The sequence below is a fragment of the Micropterus salmoides genome, unplaced genomic scaffold, assembly GCF_014851395.1.
Source record: "Micropterus salmoides isolate LMB-PRFRI ecotype aquatic unplaced genomic scaffold, ASM1485139v1 Ms_hic_scaffold_1, whole genome shotgun sequence".
Taxonomy (NCBI): domain Eukaryota; kingdom Metazoa; phylum Chordata; class Actinopteri; order Centrarchiformes; family Centrarchidae; genus Micropterus; species Micropterus salmoides.
Genome location: NW_024040040.1, coordinates 26,680,916 through 26,696,601, shown reverse-complemented (window position 1 = coordinate 26,696,601; position 15,686 = coordinate 26,680,916). Strand labels below are relative to the sequence as shown.

Sequence of the window (15,686 nt, the reverse complement as noted above, 5' to 3'; positions counted from 1 at the left end):
CCAGCGCGCCTGTTCACTTTAAGATGGAAGGGGAGATTTTGTACAATTGTAGTAAAGAAATGCAGAAGAACTAAGTCCCAAACATCGCTGTTACAGTCACATTAACCAGCCCCGGGTGCAGGAGGGGTGACAGCTGCCCAGTAAACAACAACAACAACACACGCACACACACACACACACACGCACCTACACTCCAAACAGCCATGCACAGAGGAGTTGCATGTTCTCTCGATGAAACACTTCAAAACCACAAATAATATTTCCATTCAACTTCACAAGTATTGCGTAACTTCACCCCGGACCAGCAGTCTGTCTGATACCGGACTGTGCAGGTCGCCTCACCTTCCGAGCTCCTTCCCGGGGATGACGGCGTAGTGCTCGGTGAAAGGTTCGCTGCAGATGGTGGTTTTTATTTCGGACAACAAGCCGCTGGCGCTGCGGTCCTGGCTCGGTTCTGCAGCCGGGCTGAGCTGGATGCGGGTCCGGCTTCTGGTGTCCCCGGCGCGCGGACATTCGGGGATCATGGCGTCGGTTAATTGGAGCGGTTGGTTAACAAAAGTCTGGATTAAAACTTACAAAGGTAATTCAGCACACTGCTATTAAACAACACGGGCGACAGACAGAGATCAGTGCAGGGCAGCCTGAGGGCTCACAGCACCAGCTGAGTCCACAACTCTGTCAGGGAACACAGCGGACAGGCTCATGGTGATCTAGTTCCTCCGGCTGGACTTGTCCTCTCGGTGCGGTCTTCAGCTGGATCCTCACTGACACACCGGACTGCTGCTCTCAGTAACCACGGGAGCTGCTGCTGATTGACAGGCGGGCTGGCCAATCGGATGGAGCCATAGAAGAGCACAGCGGATCATGCATCCGATCCCCAAACTGATCTCAATTAGTAGTACAAAAAACTGATATTGATATAGTAAAAAGAAATAAAAAAAAGTGATAATGATTAAATGTTATTTTATAATAGTTACGTTAATAATGACAGCGTTATGTTAAATACAGTTTTTTTTGTATTTTTTTAAAGGTCCATTTTTATTTCCTACTGCCATTTTCAACAATGAGACTTTTACTCACTTTTTTCACAATGTTTTATTTTCATGATAGTGAAGATATAAGATAGGTAAGTAGCCTATAGTTTGGCAGGATCTGGTGGGGATTGTTGTTGTAAGTAAAGTTCGATACTTGTGCATCAGGAATCAAGGTTATGGTGTTTGCCACTGGTAGATGTGAATTAATTATACTGCGGGCGGTTGTAATTACACTAGTGGTACATGTGCTACTTTACTTGAGGGAGCCCCACAAAAATGTTAACTAAATTACCAGGTAATCATGAGATAAGAGAGATTAGGCTACTTAGCAACTACTTAGTATAATGTATCACTTAAAGAGTAACAACTGATTAAAGGGGCCATGTGTAGTTTTCAGTGGCCTCTAGCAGTGAGGTTTCAGATTGCAACCACTATCTTTCCAAGAGTGTGCTCATGCAAGTGCTCGAACTCATGAGAGAGCCAAAAGAGAGTAAGACACAAGAGGGACAGCTTCACACAACATGCTGGAAACTCAGGTCAACTCCCACTGCAATGTTACAGTAATATTTTTATCAGCTGCAGGTTAAACTAATCCATTCTCACTGCATTTAGCCGACGTGATACATCAGCGTCAGCTCCCTTGTCGGCTTTTCAGTAAACAACATTATTTGTGTCTTTCACTGGAAGCTCAGCCATGTGAGCACAGCTAAATGTTTTAGATGATAACAAAACGGTTAGTGAGCTGGATTGAATATTGTAAATGAACTTGCTGCCACATTTTATAACAGACTGCAGTAAGTATTGTTACTGTAGTGGATGGGTCTTCCTCTGTGTTGTTGTTCTGCTCCATTATGTTGCACTATTGTGTATTATGTGGGTCATGTAAGTCACAGTGACTGAGAAGGTGGAGAAGCTGTGTACCTGAGTCTCAGTGGCCCAATTTTAATTCCCAGTCCGCCCTGTATGCAGTCAAGTCAAACATGCAAGTAAGTCTAAGACTGCTGGACATCATATTTCTTTCTTCATTCTTGATTATTATTTTCACAATGTTGGACATCAATTCTGTCAGTTAAGATTAATTGTACTCACCAAAGTAATTGCTGAAATCTGAAAATACACATGACAAATCAATGATCAAATGACAACTGAGCGAACGCCTTCAGCTCATGAAGGCCACAGAATGTGGCTGACAGCCACAGTGAAACCAAGCTAGTTGATAAGATTTTTTTGACAAAAGGTTTTTATTTCTCAAAAGTAGGAGTGGAGTGGGATAGCTCATTTACCTTGAGAAGATAATTTTGTTTGTTAAATTTATATTTCCAGGGTCAAGAATGAACCTTGAAATTTGATTGTCACTTTTTAATGTTCTTATTTTTGAACTTTTCTTTTTTGGGCATTTTTCCCTTTATTGGATAGTGACAGCTGCAGAGAGAGAGAGAGAGAAAAGAGAGAGAGAGAGAGAGGGGGTATGGCATCCAGCAAAGGGCCCTGGGTTGGATTCCAAACCGGGGCTGCAGTGGTGCCCATGCTTTTTAATCTTCACGTCATCTTTAGTTTCAGTCTGTACATTATATCCACACAATGGCAGAGAAGTAACAAAGTGACCTTTTTATTGAGAGTCATAAACAGTTGTATTGTGTGGTGGGGTGATTGGACAGTCTGAGTATTTAGGAACCCGTTCTCAGACAAATCAGAACTGTACCTTTCCACATTATTTACATGTGTATACACACAGACACACAACTAGAAACAAAACAAAAACATACACATGCTTCAGTGTCACCCTCCAGCAAAGCTGCCCCCACCTGTCGACTCATTCACATGTTCCCTTGGTTAAAGTCCCTTTTTAAAATGAAAATAAATAGACAAATAAATAGGTTGAAAAGACAGAAATACCAAACAGCTGCTACAGTTTGCCACCACCTTATCTTTTGGTAGACATCTCATGATTCTTACTTCTCCAAAAGCTTATTTAAATATTTCTATAATAGCTGTGATCAATATCCACGTTATAGGAGCATTGTTAACCATTCTTTTTCCAGAATAAATTCCACTGTTCAAGATCTACAATGTATGAATTCAACATATCAACCCAATAAAAACAAAACTTCCGTACACTGTCAACAAATTACATACAAAAATCTCTTATTTTTATCTTTGTCATTTGTTGTCTTAAACTGCCCAAAACACAGATTACTTGCTGGATACATGCAGCTTTGAAATGTATGAAATAGTGAGACATCTGTGACATTGAATACATTTCTGAAAACATAGACAGAACCTCAATACTGAAACTGACCCAAAGAAAGTGGTGAACAAAAAAAGAAAGTTTCTGTGAGCTGATTGGAAAAAGAAATGTTTTCTGCACTGAGCGACAGATGACCAGCTAGCTGAAGACATAATAGAAAAGACAAAACGCAAAGGCTCTAAAAGTGAAGGCAAACTCTTTGACTGATGCTTCTTATGACAACATCAAAAAACTGCAAACTAACAAAACATTCGAGGGGAGCTTCAGGACTCCCCTTTACTTAGAAATATGATACAGTATAAATAACAGTACAAAAGTTTGTAGAAAAAAAGACAGAGAAGATGCAACATAATCACAGCCTTGTCCTCATGCTTGTAGAGATGAGTGGATAAGGCCTCGCCACTGCCAAGGATGAGTGCAGCACTAACGTACAGTGATTCGAATCAAATTCATTCTTGCTTTGCCTAATCTTCATATATCTATACCTTCATCTGCAAGAATTAAGCTTCTGTAGTGCCGGATTACCCCATTGTGATCATTTCTGTAGCTAGTACGCAAATAAAGCACCATTTAGGTAACATCACACGTCATTTGAGATGTTTATCTCAGTAGTGTTTCAAATGAAAATGATAAAAAAAGTGAAGTTTGAACCTGTATACTGTTCATATGACGTGTATATTCAGTCATGTCATGAAATCTGACTACCTGTTCCTTACACTTAGTCCTGTCCGGGGGCGGGGGGCTCGAGCCTATCCCAGCATGCTTTGGGTGAATGACAGGGAAGGACAGCATCCAAGTTGCCATTCTCTGTCAGGGCTAACACTTTTAACCCTGGACCCATTTACACTTGGCATTTCAAGGGCATCATATGTTAAACCTATCGCCAGACAAGAATGTTGATACTGGATGATTGTGTGAAACCCTAGATGATGTTAACTGACAATAGTTTTACATCCAATGCCAATCAGTTAAAAAAAGGTAGGGTAGGGTTGCAGTAGGGTTAGGGTCAAGGAAAGATTGTCGTCATGGCAAATAAACTACGGTTCCAGTGTGGTTGGGGCTAGGCAAAAAAGGGTTAGGCCAACCTTAATTGCAGGTCTGTGATGAGATGCAATCTCTGGTCTCCTGCCTGAAAGTTCGACGCACTAATCATCCAGCCTCCACACCGTTACTTTCCAACTTGCTACACAAAGGCCACACTACTTACTGCATTGAAACTGGATGTAAATTGTGCCATACTGAATCATCTAGCATGGACATAAGCCCCGTGGATACTGGGCTGCACATCTGGACAACCTCCACATGTGACAGAATATCATTTATACTTTGTATTGCATGTGCAGCTGTCTTGCTTTTCTTGCGCTAGATCCAAATGTGGGTAGGTCCTGTTCTGTACAACTGTCCAACTAACATAAATACGCAGACGACGATTATTGGACTCGTGCTGTACAGTTTAAAAAAAGTATCAAAACCAATGCAGCACAACTGGAGACATTGTCTTTTTTATTCCAGACATTGTTGTCGCGAAATCCGGTGCCTGCATTACCCACGATGCAATTCGACAGCCAACAGGGATTCTGGTGTGCTATGCTAGTAGCAGACATGAGCAGTGGGCTACAGATGTGTGGGGAGCTCACTGCTCATTGAGATTTCAATGTTGTAACCGACGCTGACGCAAGTGACATCACTTTAGAAAATTTATCAGACAGACAACAGAATCTCCAATGAACTGGACTTATGTTTGGCGTGTGAGAGGAAAGTCACAGAAAACTAGGAGAACATGCAAATCAAAAAGAACCAAGGCAAAGATCTGAACTCAGGACTTTCCTTATGTCAAGCTCAGGTACTAACTAAGTCCTCAACCCCACAGGCCACATACCGAGGGACACTTTCATTACTGGACTAGAGATGCTGCAGTCGGTCATTGTCTGAGAGAACATGGTAAACTGTGGAATAGATTGGAGTAAAGGTCCAAACTATTGCATATATTACACTGGTTTGTCCACGGGCCCCATTACACAAGTTTATTCCAGAAAGGCCGGATTGGTTCAAGGAGCTGAGCCAATGATCCCAGGCCCTTAGAAACCTACATGCGGCTTTGAACCAGCTGTTCCGTGCAAAGAGCAACACTGTGGAGACGTTACAAAGAGAGGGAGTTCATCAATGGAGGTCTTGAATAAGAGTACAAGCAGCTCCCGCTCATACGGCAGGAGCAGAGACGCCGACAGAGGAAGCACCACTCTGGCCAACAGGATTCAGCCAGCTGCGGACACAACGTCCACATGCATTCTTTGTCGTCAAGGATTCATGAACTACCTGTTTGCTTGATCACATGGTCACCTTCAGTCTCACAGAAGCCCTTGTGTTGGAGTTGATGGCTACTTTATCAGGGGATGTGACATCTCTGCTTTTGAAAGCACTGCAGAACAAGACACTTTCAGTTCTCTGTCAGTAACATTGCTGTCTATCCAGAGGAGAACGTGAGAGTCTGTGGCCGGCTGCTGTCCTCACTTTGGACTGAACTTCTTGAGTATCAGAACTGGAAAAGGTATTGTAGTAGTTATTCATCCCATTAGATCCACCTGTTTAAAGGAGTACACTACACCCTTTACCTTTTTTGATTTGCAGGCAGTGTACTGTATCTGAATTTCACCAAAGGACAAGCTGTTTATGAAGTAATCCTATTTCACTCTTTCCACAGTTTCACTGTGCCAGACCGTGTCAGACCAATTCTTGAAAGGCTTTAAGCACTTCTCTTGTGTCTCTGCTCATTACTGAGGAGCTTGTTGAATATTTTAACAGCATTATGGACACTGACGTATTTTTCAGTGGCCCAGCTTCTACTCACTGTAGTCATCTTATCTGAATCCTCATCGGGTCCTCAGGTTCCTCACATTTACTTATTTATTTTCTTATCAATTTGCAGGCTTCTTTCTGGCCTCTTTTAAATTATCTACAAACACATTTTTACCTTTACATCTATCTGTGTAAAGAAAACAGGGATAGCCCAGCCTCTCTTCTTAGTCAACTTGCAAAGTGCAGGATTTATTAATTGCTGTCATTAGCCATGATGTCTTCAACTTAAGCCAAAAAGCTAAGTGGTCTAGAAAAAGTAATCCCTGTTGCTTGAACTTCTGCAGCTCTGTCTATTGTCAAAATGTCCCCTCTCATCGGGGGTAGCTACAGCACTGACTGGAGCAAACAGACAAGATCTATATAATGTAAGCATCTTTACATTGTTTATAGTTTCAGAGTTGATTGTAAAGTTCCACTGGTCACCCTGAAATGACTGGTGTCTGGCACCAAGCTACATCACTCTAATTCCTTGTGTACACGATCCTCAGGCAGGCTCCTATCGGCCCGCCAAGGTCCAGACAAAATACATAATGATCCTCGTAGGCTCTTCAGATTAAAAACCACTCATGATTGTTCCTTTGGCATCAGGGCTACCAGACTTTGCATCTATCTGATGAGCTTTTGGAAATCTGTATTATGCTTTGAACCACTTCTTTAAAGCCACATTTAGATCTATCTGAATGTGTTAGAGCAGCAAACCACCTGAGGATCTGGTGTGCTGGAATTTGCACACTTCATTCGAATTCAGGTTTGAATTCACAGAAAAGTACAAACGTAAATGTAAAAATGTGTGTGTTCTAAGCTCTTTTAAATGTTAACTGCTTAATTAGCCAACATTATTACTATAATTATAACTTCTCCAATTCTTGTTTGGTGTAACAAATGACAAACCTGAAGATCTGTTTTATGTGCACGCTTAATGTTATTTGTCCAGTATAAATTTCTTTCCTAATTTCTGTTTCTATTAAATGCTTGTTTTGTCTAAATTTGTTTTATTTTTCTTTCTGATTCTATTCTATTTGTTTCTCTTTGTTTTTACTTTATCATTTAACTCTTTTCTGTGAATTCAAATGTTCATCCCAGGTGTAAGGATAAATTTAAATATAAGTTCCAACAAGTTCTCAAGTATTTAGCTTTCATAGATTTTATGTAAAGTTCTAGTTGTGTAGCTATAGGTTTTCTTGTTGCTGTTAGTTTGTTGTCTGTTAGCGTTTTCTATTACTGTAGAATTTTACCTTTGGATGGATGATGCATTTTGCTACATGCAACTTAAATGATCTTGATTCAATTTTACATACCCCTTCTTCAGATATGCATATACTGGATATATATATATATATATACACATATATAAATATTTAAAAAAAACGCTGTTTTAGTGTTTCATATTCTTCAGTCTTAGTGATTAATATAAAAATAACCGTAGTCCTGCTGTGGTGCTGTCACACACACACTGTCATACTGTGGACTCTAACACACGGTACCATAACAGTGATGTACATAGATCCACATGACCAAAAACGTTGTTGAGTACAATCCAGGCAGTACAGCACACGAGAGCTGCTTTTTCTCTTGCATTTTAGCCCAGCCAGCGTTGCACAGAGAGGGATGCAGTGTTGGTTTGTCTCTCACTCCAGGCCAAATGTGCTGGTTTCCTCCACCGCAATCAGCAGTTTCTCATACAGCATGGTGTAGGAAGGGTACGGAGGCAGGTCCAGGCGGTTAAAACACGTATGAGCTCTGAGAGGGAGACAGAGTGAGAGACAGGCAGCCTGTTAGAGAGAACGGAGGATCACAAGGGAATAACTGAAGCACACCAGATGTATCTATTTTGGACGTCCAAATATAAACACGTTTTAATTAATGCAAACCTGTTGGTATGAGAACTCAAAAGGAATTTCTCAATTCAATACTGAAATTTCATCACATCTACATACAGTATATAAGATTTATTGTGCGCATTGTCCCCTGCTCTGCAGTGAAACCTGAGCCCTGCTCTCTGTTTCTGCTGAGCACGTTCACATTTTAATGTGTGTTTGCCAAATGAAAGTCCTACTGTAAGGTCAGAGGAACACACCTTGCACATTATCAGATCTACCTGCACTACAGATGAGGGGACATACCATAATAGTTCTTCTACTGAGCTGGTGCACTATAGTGAACTGGGCAATGTCCGAGCTTTACACTGTATGTAAAGCTTCAGGTGCCAGTAAAGAAATAATATAATCTAAACCAAAATGCTTGAGGTGGCAGGCAGTTTTAATAACCGCCTTGCACTTCTGAAAGGAACAACCTTAATGACACGTCTGCCTTCCAAACCTCTCAGGTCACATTACTGGTCCAAAGTGCTAAGTATAGTACATGACCTGCAGTGACAACAGCCCAAAAGTATTGCTTTGCACACGAAAATACACAAGAGGTGACTTTTTGTGACAATTTCATTGGCTGTGATGCTAAATGATGCCTCCTGATGATTTTACAAACTGAGTTGCTGTTTTGCTCAATTCAGAAGGATTTATTTTACAAGAGAAAAAGGCTTTGTATGAAAGCAGAGTTATGTTGAAACAAGCTGTAGAGACAATTTAAAATTGTTTCCCCGTTCTATTCTGGTTTTGTATTTCATTTACGTCGACATGTGGGAAACAAGAGTCTTAACGGTGTTTACTGACAGTGAGGTGGTTAGTGTTCTCAGTTCATACATTTGATTTCACATTTGATTGTTTCACACTCAGCTCTAGGGTACTGTGATGGCATTTTCACTGTTTTCTCATTCTGTATTTGTATTTCATAAATTATATCACAGTAAAGTGGTACCTAGATATCTGGCCTGAGGGCAAACTTCTCCGATGTGCGCCCAGGTCAGTGGACGGAACTTGTAAATGTTAATGAACCAAGTTACTGAATGGGGATGTGACGTCCTGACTGAAGACCCGCCTTGATGAGCAGAGTAACAGATTGCATTTCATTTCATTTTGGCACCAAAAGAGCACGGTAACATGAAAATGTAATAGACTGGGGGTGCTGCGCTGCATTTATATTATATATAAATATTGTCTGCTGCAAGTTGTCTGCAAGTTAAGTCTTTGAAAATGAAATGCCAATTGCCATTTTCATTTTCAAGTGTGACTTAATACTGCTTACACAAATGGAAAATCAGGTTACATTGATTATATTGCATTTTCATTTTGAATTAACATTTGAATATTGTCCACTGTAAAACATAGTACAACTCATTTTAATATGGTCATCCAATGCCCATATAAGTATGTGGAAATTGCATTTTCATTTAAAGTTTTACCCAAATAACACATACATATGTGGAACATTATAATGCTGTTGTGGAAAGTTTTCATGATCATTTTAATATAGCCCCCAATAGATTCTGGTTGTTGTCACTGCAGTAAACTGGCTGGTGATGTTCTGATTTTTTTGTCATAAATCCCATTAAAAAGCCAAACCAACAATATGTTAGTTTGTCTTACAAAACTTTCTGTCTGCGTCTCCCAGCTCCAAGCCCATTGGTTCCTACTGAAGATGTAAAGCTTAAAAAAGGATCACAACTAAAAACATTTACTTTAAAAAAGACTCAGATCACTAGTTTTTATGAAACGTTGCTCAAACAGAAGGTAATAGAGCATTTCTTGCGGACTGTTTCAACGGCGGATATATCCACAGGTGGTACTCCAGTGAGTATCTGCCGCAGCAGGATTGTGTATGATGAGGGAACCTTCTGAGGATTGCTTGACAGTCCGGATCATTTTTCAACTTTACAAAACCCCTGGTTGTGTCTAAGTAGTGGAGCACACCTTTCATCAAGTAGGCAGCAGGGCTTTGACTTTAAGGAAAAAAGTCTCATTATTAGAATATTTAATGAGAGTAGGCTTGGCAGCATGGCTTTAAGGGAAACAAGGTTAGATACCTGGGTAGTGATGTGACTTTGCCCCACTTCTCAATGCAGAACCGTCGGAGACCATTAGATCCCCGCAGCGTGGCAAAGCCTTCGTAGGGCACGCTGGACGTCCCGGTGACAAACTGCAGCAGACGAAGACGCTGCTCATTGTTGAACCGCTCCACAGCGGCCCAGAACCACCGCATCACTATGTGCCCATCATGGTAACCTAGTGATCGGGAGGCAGGTTCACTCTGGTTAGGGGCTTTGCATAGACGAGTGTAGGTTATACCAGTTCTTTTATGAATGCATACTGTATTTAAATGTAACTTCAAAAGGTCAATATTGGCATTTTGAGTACAAAAAACAGAAAACATTCTGACTCTGAACTCTGGTAAACTCCCCTCACTACAGAAAGATCCAATCACACCAGGATTATGTCCACTGGAGACTCGGAGCTGCTTGCTGGGAATGATATCAGGCTGATACAACTCTTGTGTCTGAATGGTAAACGTGATGCTGCTTAGCAGGAGGAAACAGCTAGCCTGGCTCTGTCCAAAGGTAAATTTGCTACCAGCATCTGTACACTTGTGTGGTCTGTCAATATTATTTAGTTTGAAATTTGGCAAAATACCCTTTTTTTTGTTTGTTTGTTTGTTTATGTGGTAAGCTTAGCTAAGCTGCTTGCTGCCTGGCTCCAATTTTATATTAAGCATACAGACAATCAGGGGGGTTTCTCATCTTACTCTGGGAAAAAATGGAAATACACTTAATGTCAAACTAATAATTTGGCCAAAGTGTACAGACTGCATTCACACCCGCCTGAGACTCAAACACAGTGTGAGTCAGGCTACATCCAGATGTAGGACGTTTTTCTGTTAATGCTAGGAGTAAGAGGGGCCTATAAGGATTTTAGGAACAGTTTCGTACACACCTCCTCTGTACTCTGTGTTGCTCCTCCAATCACTGAGGTCGATCTCTACAGTCCCGGCGATGACCAGCTCCAGCTCCCGTGCATCGAACACTGACACCAGCCTGGAGTCTACCACCTGGGTTGGAGGAAAACAACGACTTATTATGTTATCTTCTTGTCTCATTGTTGGGTTCTGTTTCAAATGTTGCTCCCTATAGCTGGCTTACAGTAGACCTACAGCCTTATAGTGAGTATTTATAAATGACAAAAAAATCTTCTCTGAGAAGTGAAACAGTATTGTTTACCTCGTAGAAGCCTCGGACCAGCGCCTCTGTCTGCTGCACCACTCCTCTCTCCACCCTCCATTTGGTCATTCGCTCTATGTAATCCTTCTTGTTCTTCTCAGTCACCTGGAGGTTGGAGCCTCCCGACTTCAGCTCCCGCTCCGTCACCTGCAACACAGGAGGCACTGGGTCTAGTTAACAGTTCAAGTCATCTAAGCAGCATATTAACAGCTTGTCCTTGTGGATATCTATAATAATAATAATATGTATATCCTAAAGAGCACAACAGCTCACATGCATGTGGTTTACATTGTAACTCAAACACCCGCTGACCTGGCCAAAGACCTCCTCGTTAACGGTGAAGGTGAGGTCCAGGATGTCAGTGATGTCGTTGTCTTTCATCCACTGCAGAGACTGGTGGAACTCCTCGTCCAGATACTCCAGATCAGACAGGTCTGTCGGCCTGAGAGACACCCAGCGCTCACACATACAGCCCACTAAATTACACAGTGCCCGTCTGCTAATCAGTTAGCCAGCGCAGATTCATGTCAGTAGCTGGGAGCAAAACACTGTACCACAGCTGTTGAATTTATTCTAATTTTAAAGAGGTGGTATTATGCTCATTATCAGGTTCAAAATCCTATTTAGAGGTTGTACCAGAACAGATTTACATGGTTTAATTTTCAAAAAACACCACATTTTTTGTCATACTGCACATTGCTGTAGCTCCTCTTTTCACCCTGTGTTGAAGGCTTCATTTTAGCTACGGAGTGATACATCTTGTCTCTAAATGATCTTTGTTGGGAGTTGCACAGTTCCTAGTTAAGGACTATTAGCCAATCAGAAGCAGAGAAGGGCGGGTCAGTGAGAAACCGGTAAACACGGCTTCGGTTCAGCATGTATATGTTTCCCTTTACCAGCTTAGCAACATGGACTGGAGCAAGAGTTTCAGAGTGGTGAGTTATTAATCTGTAACAAATCTTCATCCATAAAGTTTTAACTGAGCTCTTTCTCTACATCACAGTAACAACTGTGGAAAGGTGTGTGCTGCAGCTCAGTGTTTTTCCACCAGTGTTTTTGAGGGTGTGTCTGACTAGCCGCTCCGCGAGAGTTGTATGAGGCGGCTGGACTACAAATGAGCTGTTTTCAGGCAGTTCAGAGCAGAGTTTTCTGTGGGAGATGGGAACTCCCTTTGGTGTAGACTTTGGGCTTTTTCACTTTGCAAACCTAGTATATGCACAAAAAAGGTATATAACTCAATAAAGGAGAGGGGAAAAGCCAAAGAGCATAACATCACCTCTTTAAGCTTCGCAATTGGATGCTTTTGAAATGCGTCTTAGGATTTGTAGTTTACTCATCTTCTAATGTTATGTACACAGGCTTGTATCAAATATATTATAACGCAGCTGTTCATCTTTTGTAGTGATGATTCAACAGGGAGAGGTTTATGTCTATCCAAGCCTTTAACCATCAACTACTTTGTGACTTGTCCGTGCAGCAAATATATGGGATTTTTCTTCCAGAACCCGAGATGCTTGAAATAACTCCTTTCACACCACAACTCTATCGTACCATTGCATTTTCAGAAGAGTTCTCTGCATGCACATGAACAAGTGTCTGTGTGTCTAGAAAGACAAACATATACCCTCACAAGATTAGATTTCTATAAAGTTAATTTCCTTCTATTGTTTTAACGACAAACGTTATGGTACGTGTGGGTGTGAGTACTGACTGTCTGAGCAGGGCCTTGTAGAAGGGTCTCGTGAAGAAAGCATCCAGCAGGTACTGATGTATCAGAGCCAGGCCCAGGATACGACCACTGAAACGGAACCTGGACTCACGCACAGAAAACATTAGAATCACTTTGACAGTCTCACATGAACACGTAAAATGAGCCAAATGTCTCTGCCGACGTCAGACTAATTTCTTTAATACACACAGTATATATCACATTATATTATAATATTTCTCAGTCACGTAGAGCAACATGGCAAACTATAGGGGTTTTCATTATTTCCCTTAATAAATGACAGTAAATATTATTAAGTTTTGATTATGTACAAAAACTAAAATGAAACAACCTCTTAAGGACACATTCAATGTGTGCTCACGTTTCATAGTTAATTCACTCAGTAATTTCAGCAAGTTTTACCGAATAATGATTCACTGTGTGTGTGTGTGTGTGTGTGTGTGTGTTTGTGGTGCACAGCTTACCATTCCAGATGGTTCTCAACAAATGCTGACATGGGGCTGATCTGAACGGTGTAAGTATCATTAGCTGAGTATTCAAACAGGCCGTAGTACGGATTGAACAACTCCTGAGACAAGAGGAAGAAGAACTCTCTGGACGGACCACTGTAGTCCAATCTGAAGAGACAAGAAGAGAGAGAAAGGACATTTTTACGCATTTGGTTCATGGTGTATTTGTACAGTTAAACTGATAATACAGTCTTCCTCTGATCTACATAAATGTGGAATGAAAATACCCTTGTGACAGAGAAAACATTTTGATGCATTGTTTTATGCTTACTGTGCTCAAATCATAATAATTATGTAAATGCTCAGGACCTCTGTGAAACATCACCACTGCCCTCCAAGCATGTCAGATGCAAACCCAAGTGATCAGATTGAGATTATTTATTATTATTTTATCATGCTGTGATAGAGAGTGTAGTGCGTTACGGAATCGTACTTTGATTTGGTAACATATCAGTGACCCTCCCATCTTAAATCCTGAATCTTGAGAGCCTTGCTTGATAGGGCTCCTCTCGAGAAGCTTTAATGGCATGAACTCTCTTCTCTCTCTCTCTCTTTATTCTTAATCTATTTGTCCCTCTCACTTTGAATTAATCAACCACTCTCTCTCTTTCAGTCTTCCTCGCTCACTCTCAAATCTGTTCCTCTCTACCTCTTTCATACATTTCATTAACAAACCTTTTCCTTTTTCAGCCTGCAGATTCTAGTCACACTAAGAGTGTGTTGTCATGACCACTCCTGTGCGTCATGTGAAACCTGCAGCTTCCTGCACCGACAGAGTGTGTGTGTGTTGGTGTGTGTGTGTTTGTGACTCTCACCCCTCCTCTCCCAGAAAAGTGACGTAGAGTTTGTTCCTCTGCAGCTCTTTGCGGGAGTACGCCATCACCTGGTTAAAAGTTCCCTCCAGCAAGTGTTCTCTCCTGATCAACAACCTGCAACAACAAGGACAGCCACACATCTCACTGAGACTATCTCCATGCAGGGTACAGCTTTAGTCTCCCCTGGACCCCCTCCAAAGTTTGACCAGACAACAAAAGAACTATAGTCTATAAAATCTTTGAATGATTTGGATTTTTCACATTTTATTGATCCAACTTCATTTTTTGTTAAATTTTTCTAACATGCAGGTCTGAATTTAGTTTCAAAGCGTTCCCTACAAGGGCAGGAATACAATTCTGTTGGTAGGTAGTTAATTCCTGAAAGTATTTAAATTTAAATGTATTCTTTACTGGAACCCAAATTCCCAAAACACAACTTTTAGAGGACATTACCTCACTGGCCCTTTCTCCCTGGACAAAGCACAGTGAACATATACTACTGTACTACTATATGTTGTTACACAATAGATCAAATATCATAAATAAAATGATGCAGATCATTAAACACATACTGTATTTCTGGGGCCAGATTGGGATTATTTTAGAAATGTCGGAAAAAGCACTCTGAGCTGTGTCTGATTTACTACCTGGATATTTACTACCTATTATCTACTGTATAACTGCTACAATTTAATGGGAGCATATAATAAAACAGTGTTTGGAAAGTCTATGGTTCAATAAGTTTAGTTGTGTAATCTGCACTGAGTCTTACTTGATCTTGCCTGGTCCCTGGCCGTAGCCCTTGGCTTCTAATTTCCTGTAGAAGTTTCTTAGTTTGGCTTCAAAGTCTCTGCGGTAAGGAGCTGGAGCCCTGGCCCTCTGCAAGCCTGCGTGCCCACGCACGCACACACACACACACAGAACAGAAATAAAAGAAGAAAAGAAAATATACAAGAGAAGTTAATATGAAACACTGCAAAAGGTCTTTGTTTAAAATGAAATGATTTAAGGCGCGAGTTTTGTGAGTCTGTGAATGACAGGTAGAGACTTTTTTCATAAGAGGCAACATTTTCTGTAACACAATGGTGGAGGAAGTATTTAGATCCTTTACTCAAGTAAAAGCACAAATACTATACTGTATGTCAAAATACTTAGAAATAGATTCCTGCATTCAAAATGCTGCTTTCATAAAAGTACAGAGGTATTATCAACAAAATGCCATTTAAGTAAAAGTACTGATTATGTTACATCCAGAGGGTTTTATTATTATATTATTGGATTTTAAAGTGCATCTAGTGGTAAAAAAGAGACAATATTTCCAGATATTATACAATATATAATGTAGCAGAGTCAAAGTATAACATAGCATAAAGCACAATATATGAAAA

At 40.8% G+C, this 15,686-nt stretch overlaps 2 protein-coding genes across 2 annotated transcripts in view; both read right to left on the bottom strand.

Annotated features, from left to right (window-relative positions):
• Positions 1–768, bottom strand: part of stk17a (serine/threonine kinase 17a) — a 46,902-nt gene extending 46,134 nt beyond the window's left edge. The window contains exon 1 of the mRNA XM_038723208.1: positions 343–768. Within this exon, the coding sequence (XP_038579136.1) occupies positions 343–524 (182 nt within the window). The 5' untranslated portion in view covers positions 525–768. The remainder of the gene's footprint in view (positions 1–342) is intronic.
• A 1,859-nt stretch (positions 769–2,627) lies between these two features.
• The window catches only part of LOC119905827 (E3 ubiquitin-protein ligase HECW1), a 104,785-nt gene continuing 91,726 nt past the window's right edge, over positions 2,628–15,686 (bottom strand). Inside the window, exons 22-30 of the mRNA XM_038723177.1 lie at positions 15,071–15,185; positions 14,299–14,412; positions 13,439–13,591; positions 12,957–13,055; positions 11,558–11,687; positions 11,246–11,392; positions 10,962–11,076; positions 10,058–10,256; positions 2,628–7,878 (exon numbers count right to left, since the gene is read on the bottom strand). Of these exons, the coding sequence (XP_038579105.1) occupies positions 7,767–7,878; positions 10,058–10,256; positions 10,962–11,076; positions 11,246–11,392; positions 11,558–11,687; positions 12,957–13,055; positions 13,439–13,591; positions 14,299–14,412; positions 15,071–15,185 (1,184 nt within the window). The 3' untranslated portion in view covers positions 2,628–7,766. The remainder of the gene's footprint in view (positions 7,879–10,057; positions 10,257–10,961; positions 11,077–11,245; positions 11,393–11,557; positions 11,688–12,956; positions 13,056–13,438; positions 13,592–14,298; positions 14,413–15,070; positions 15,186–15,686) is intronic.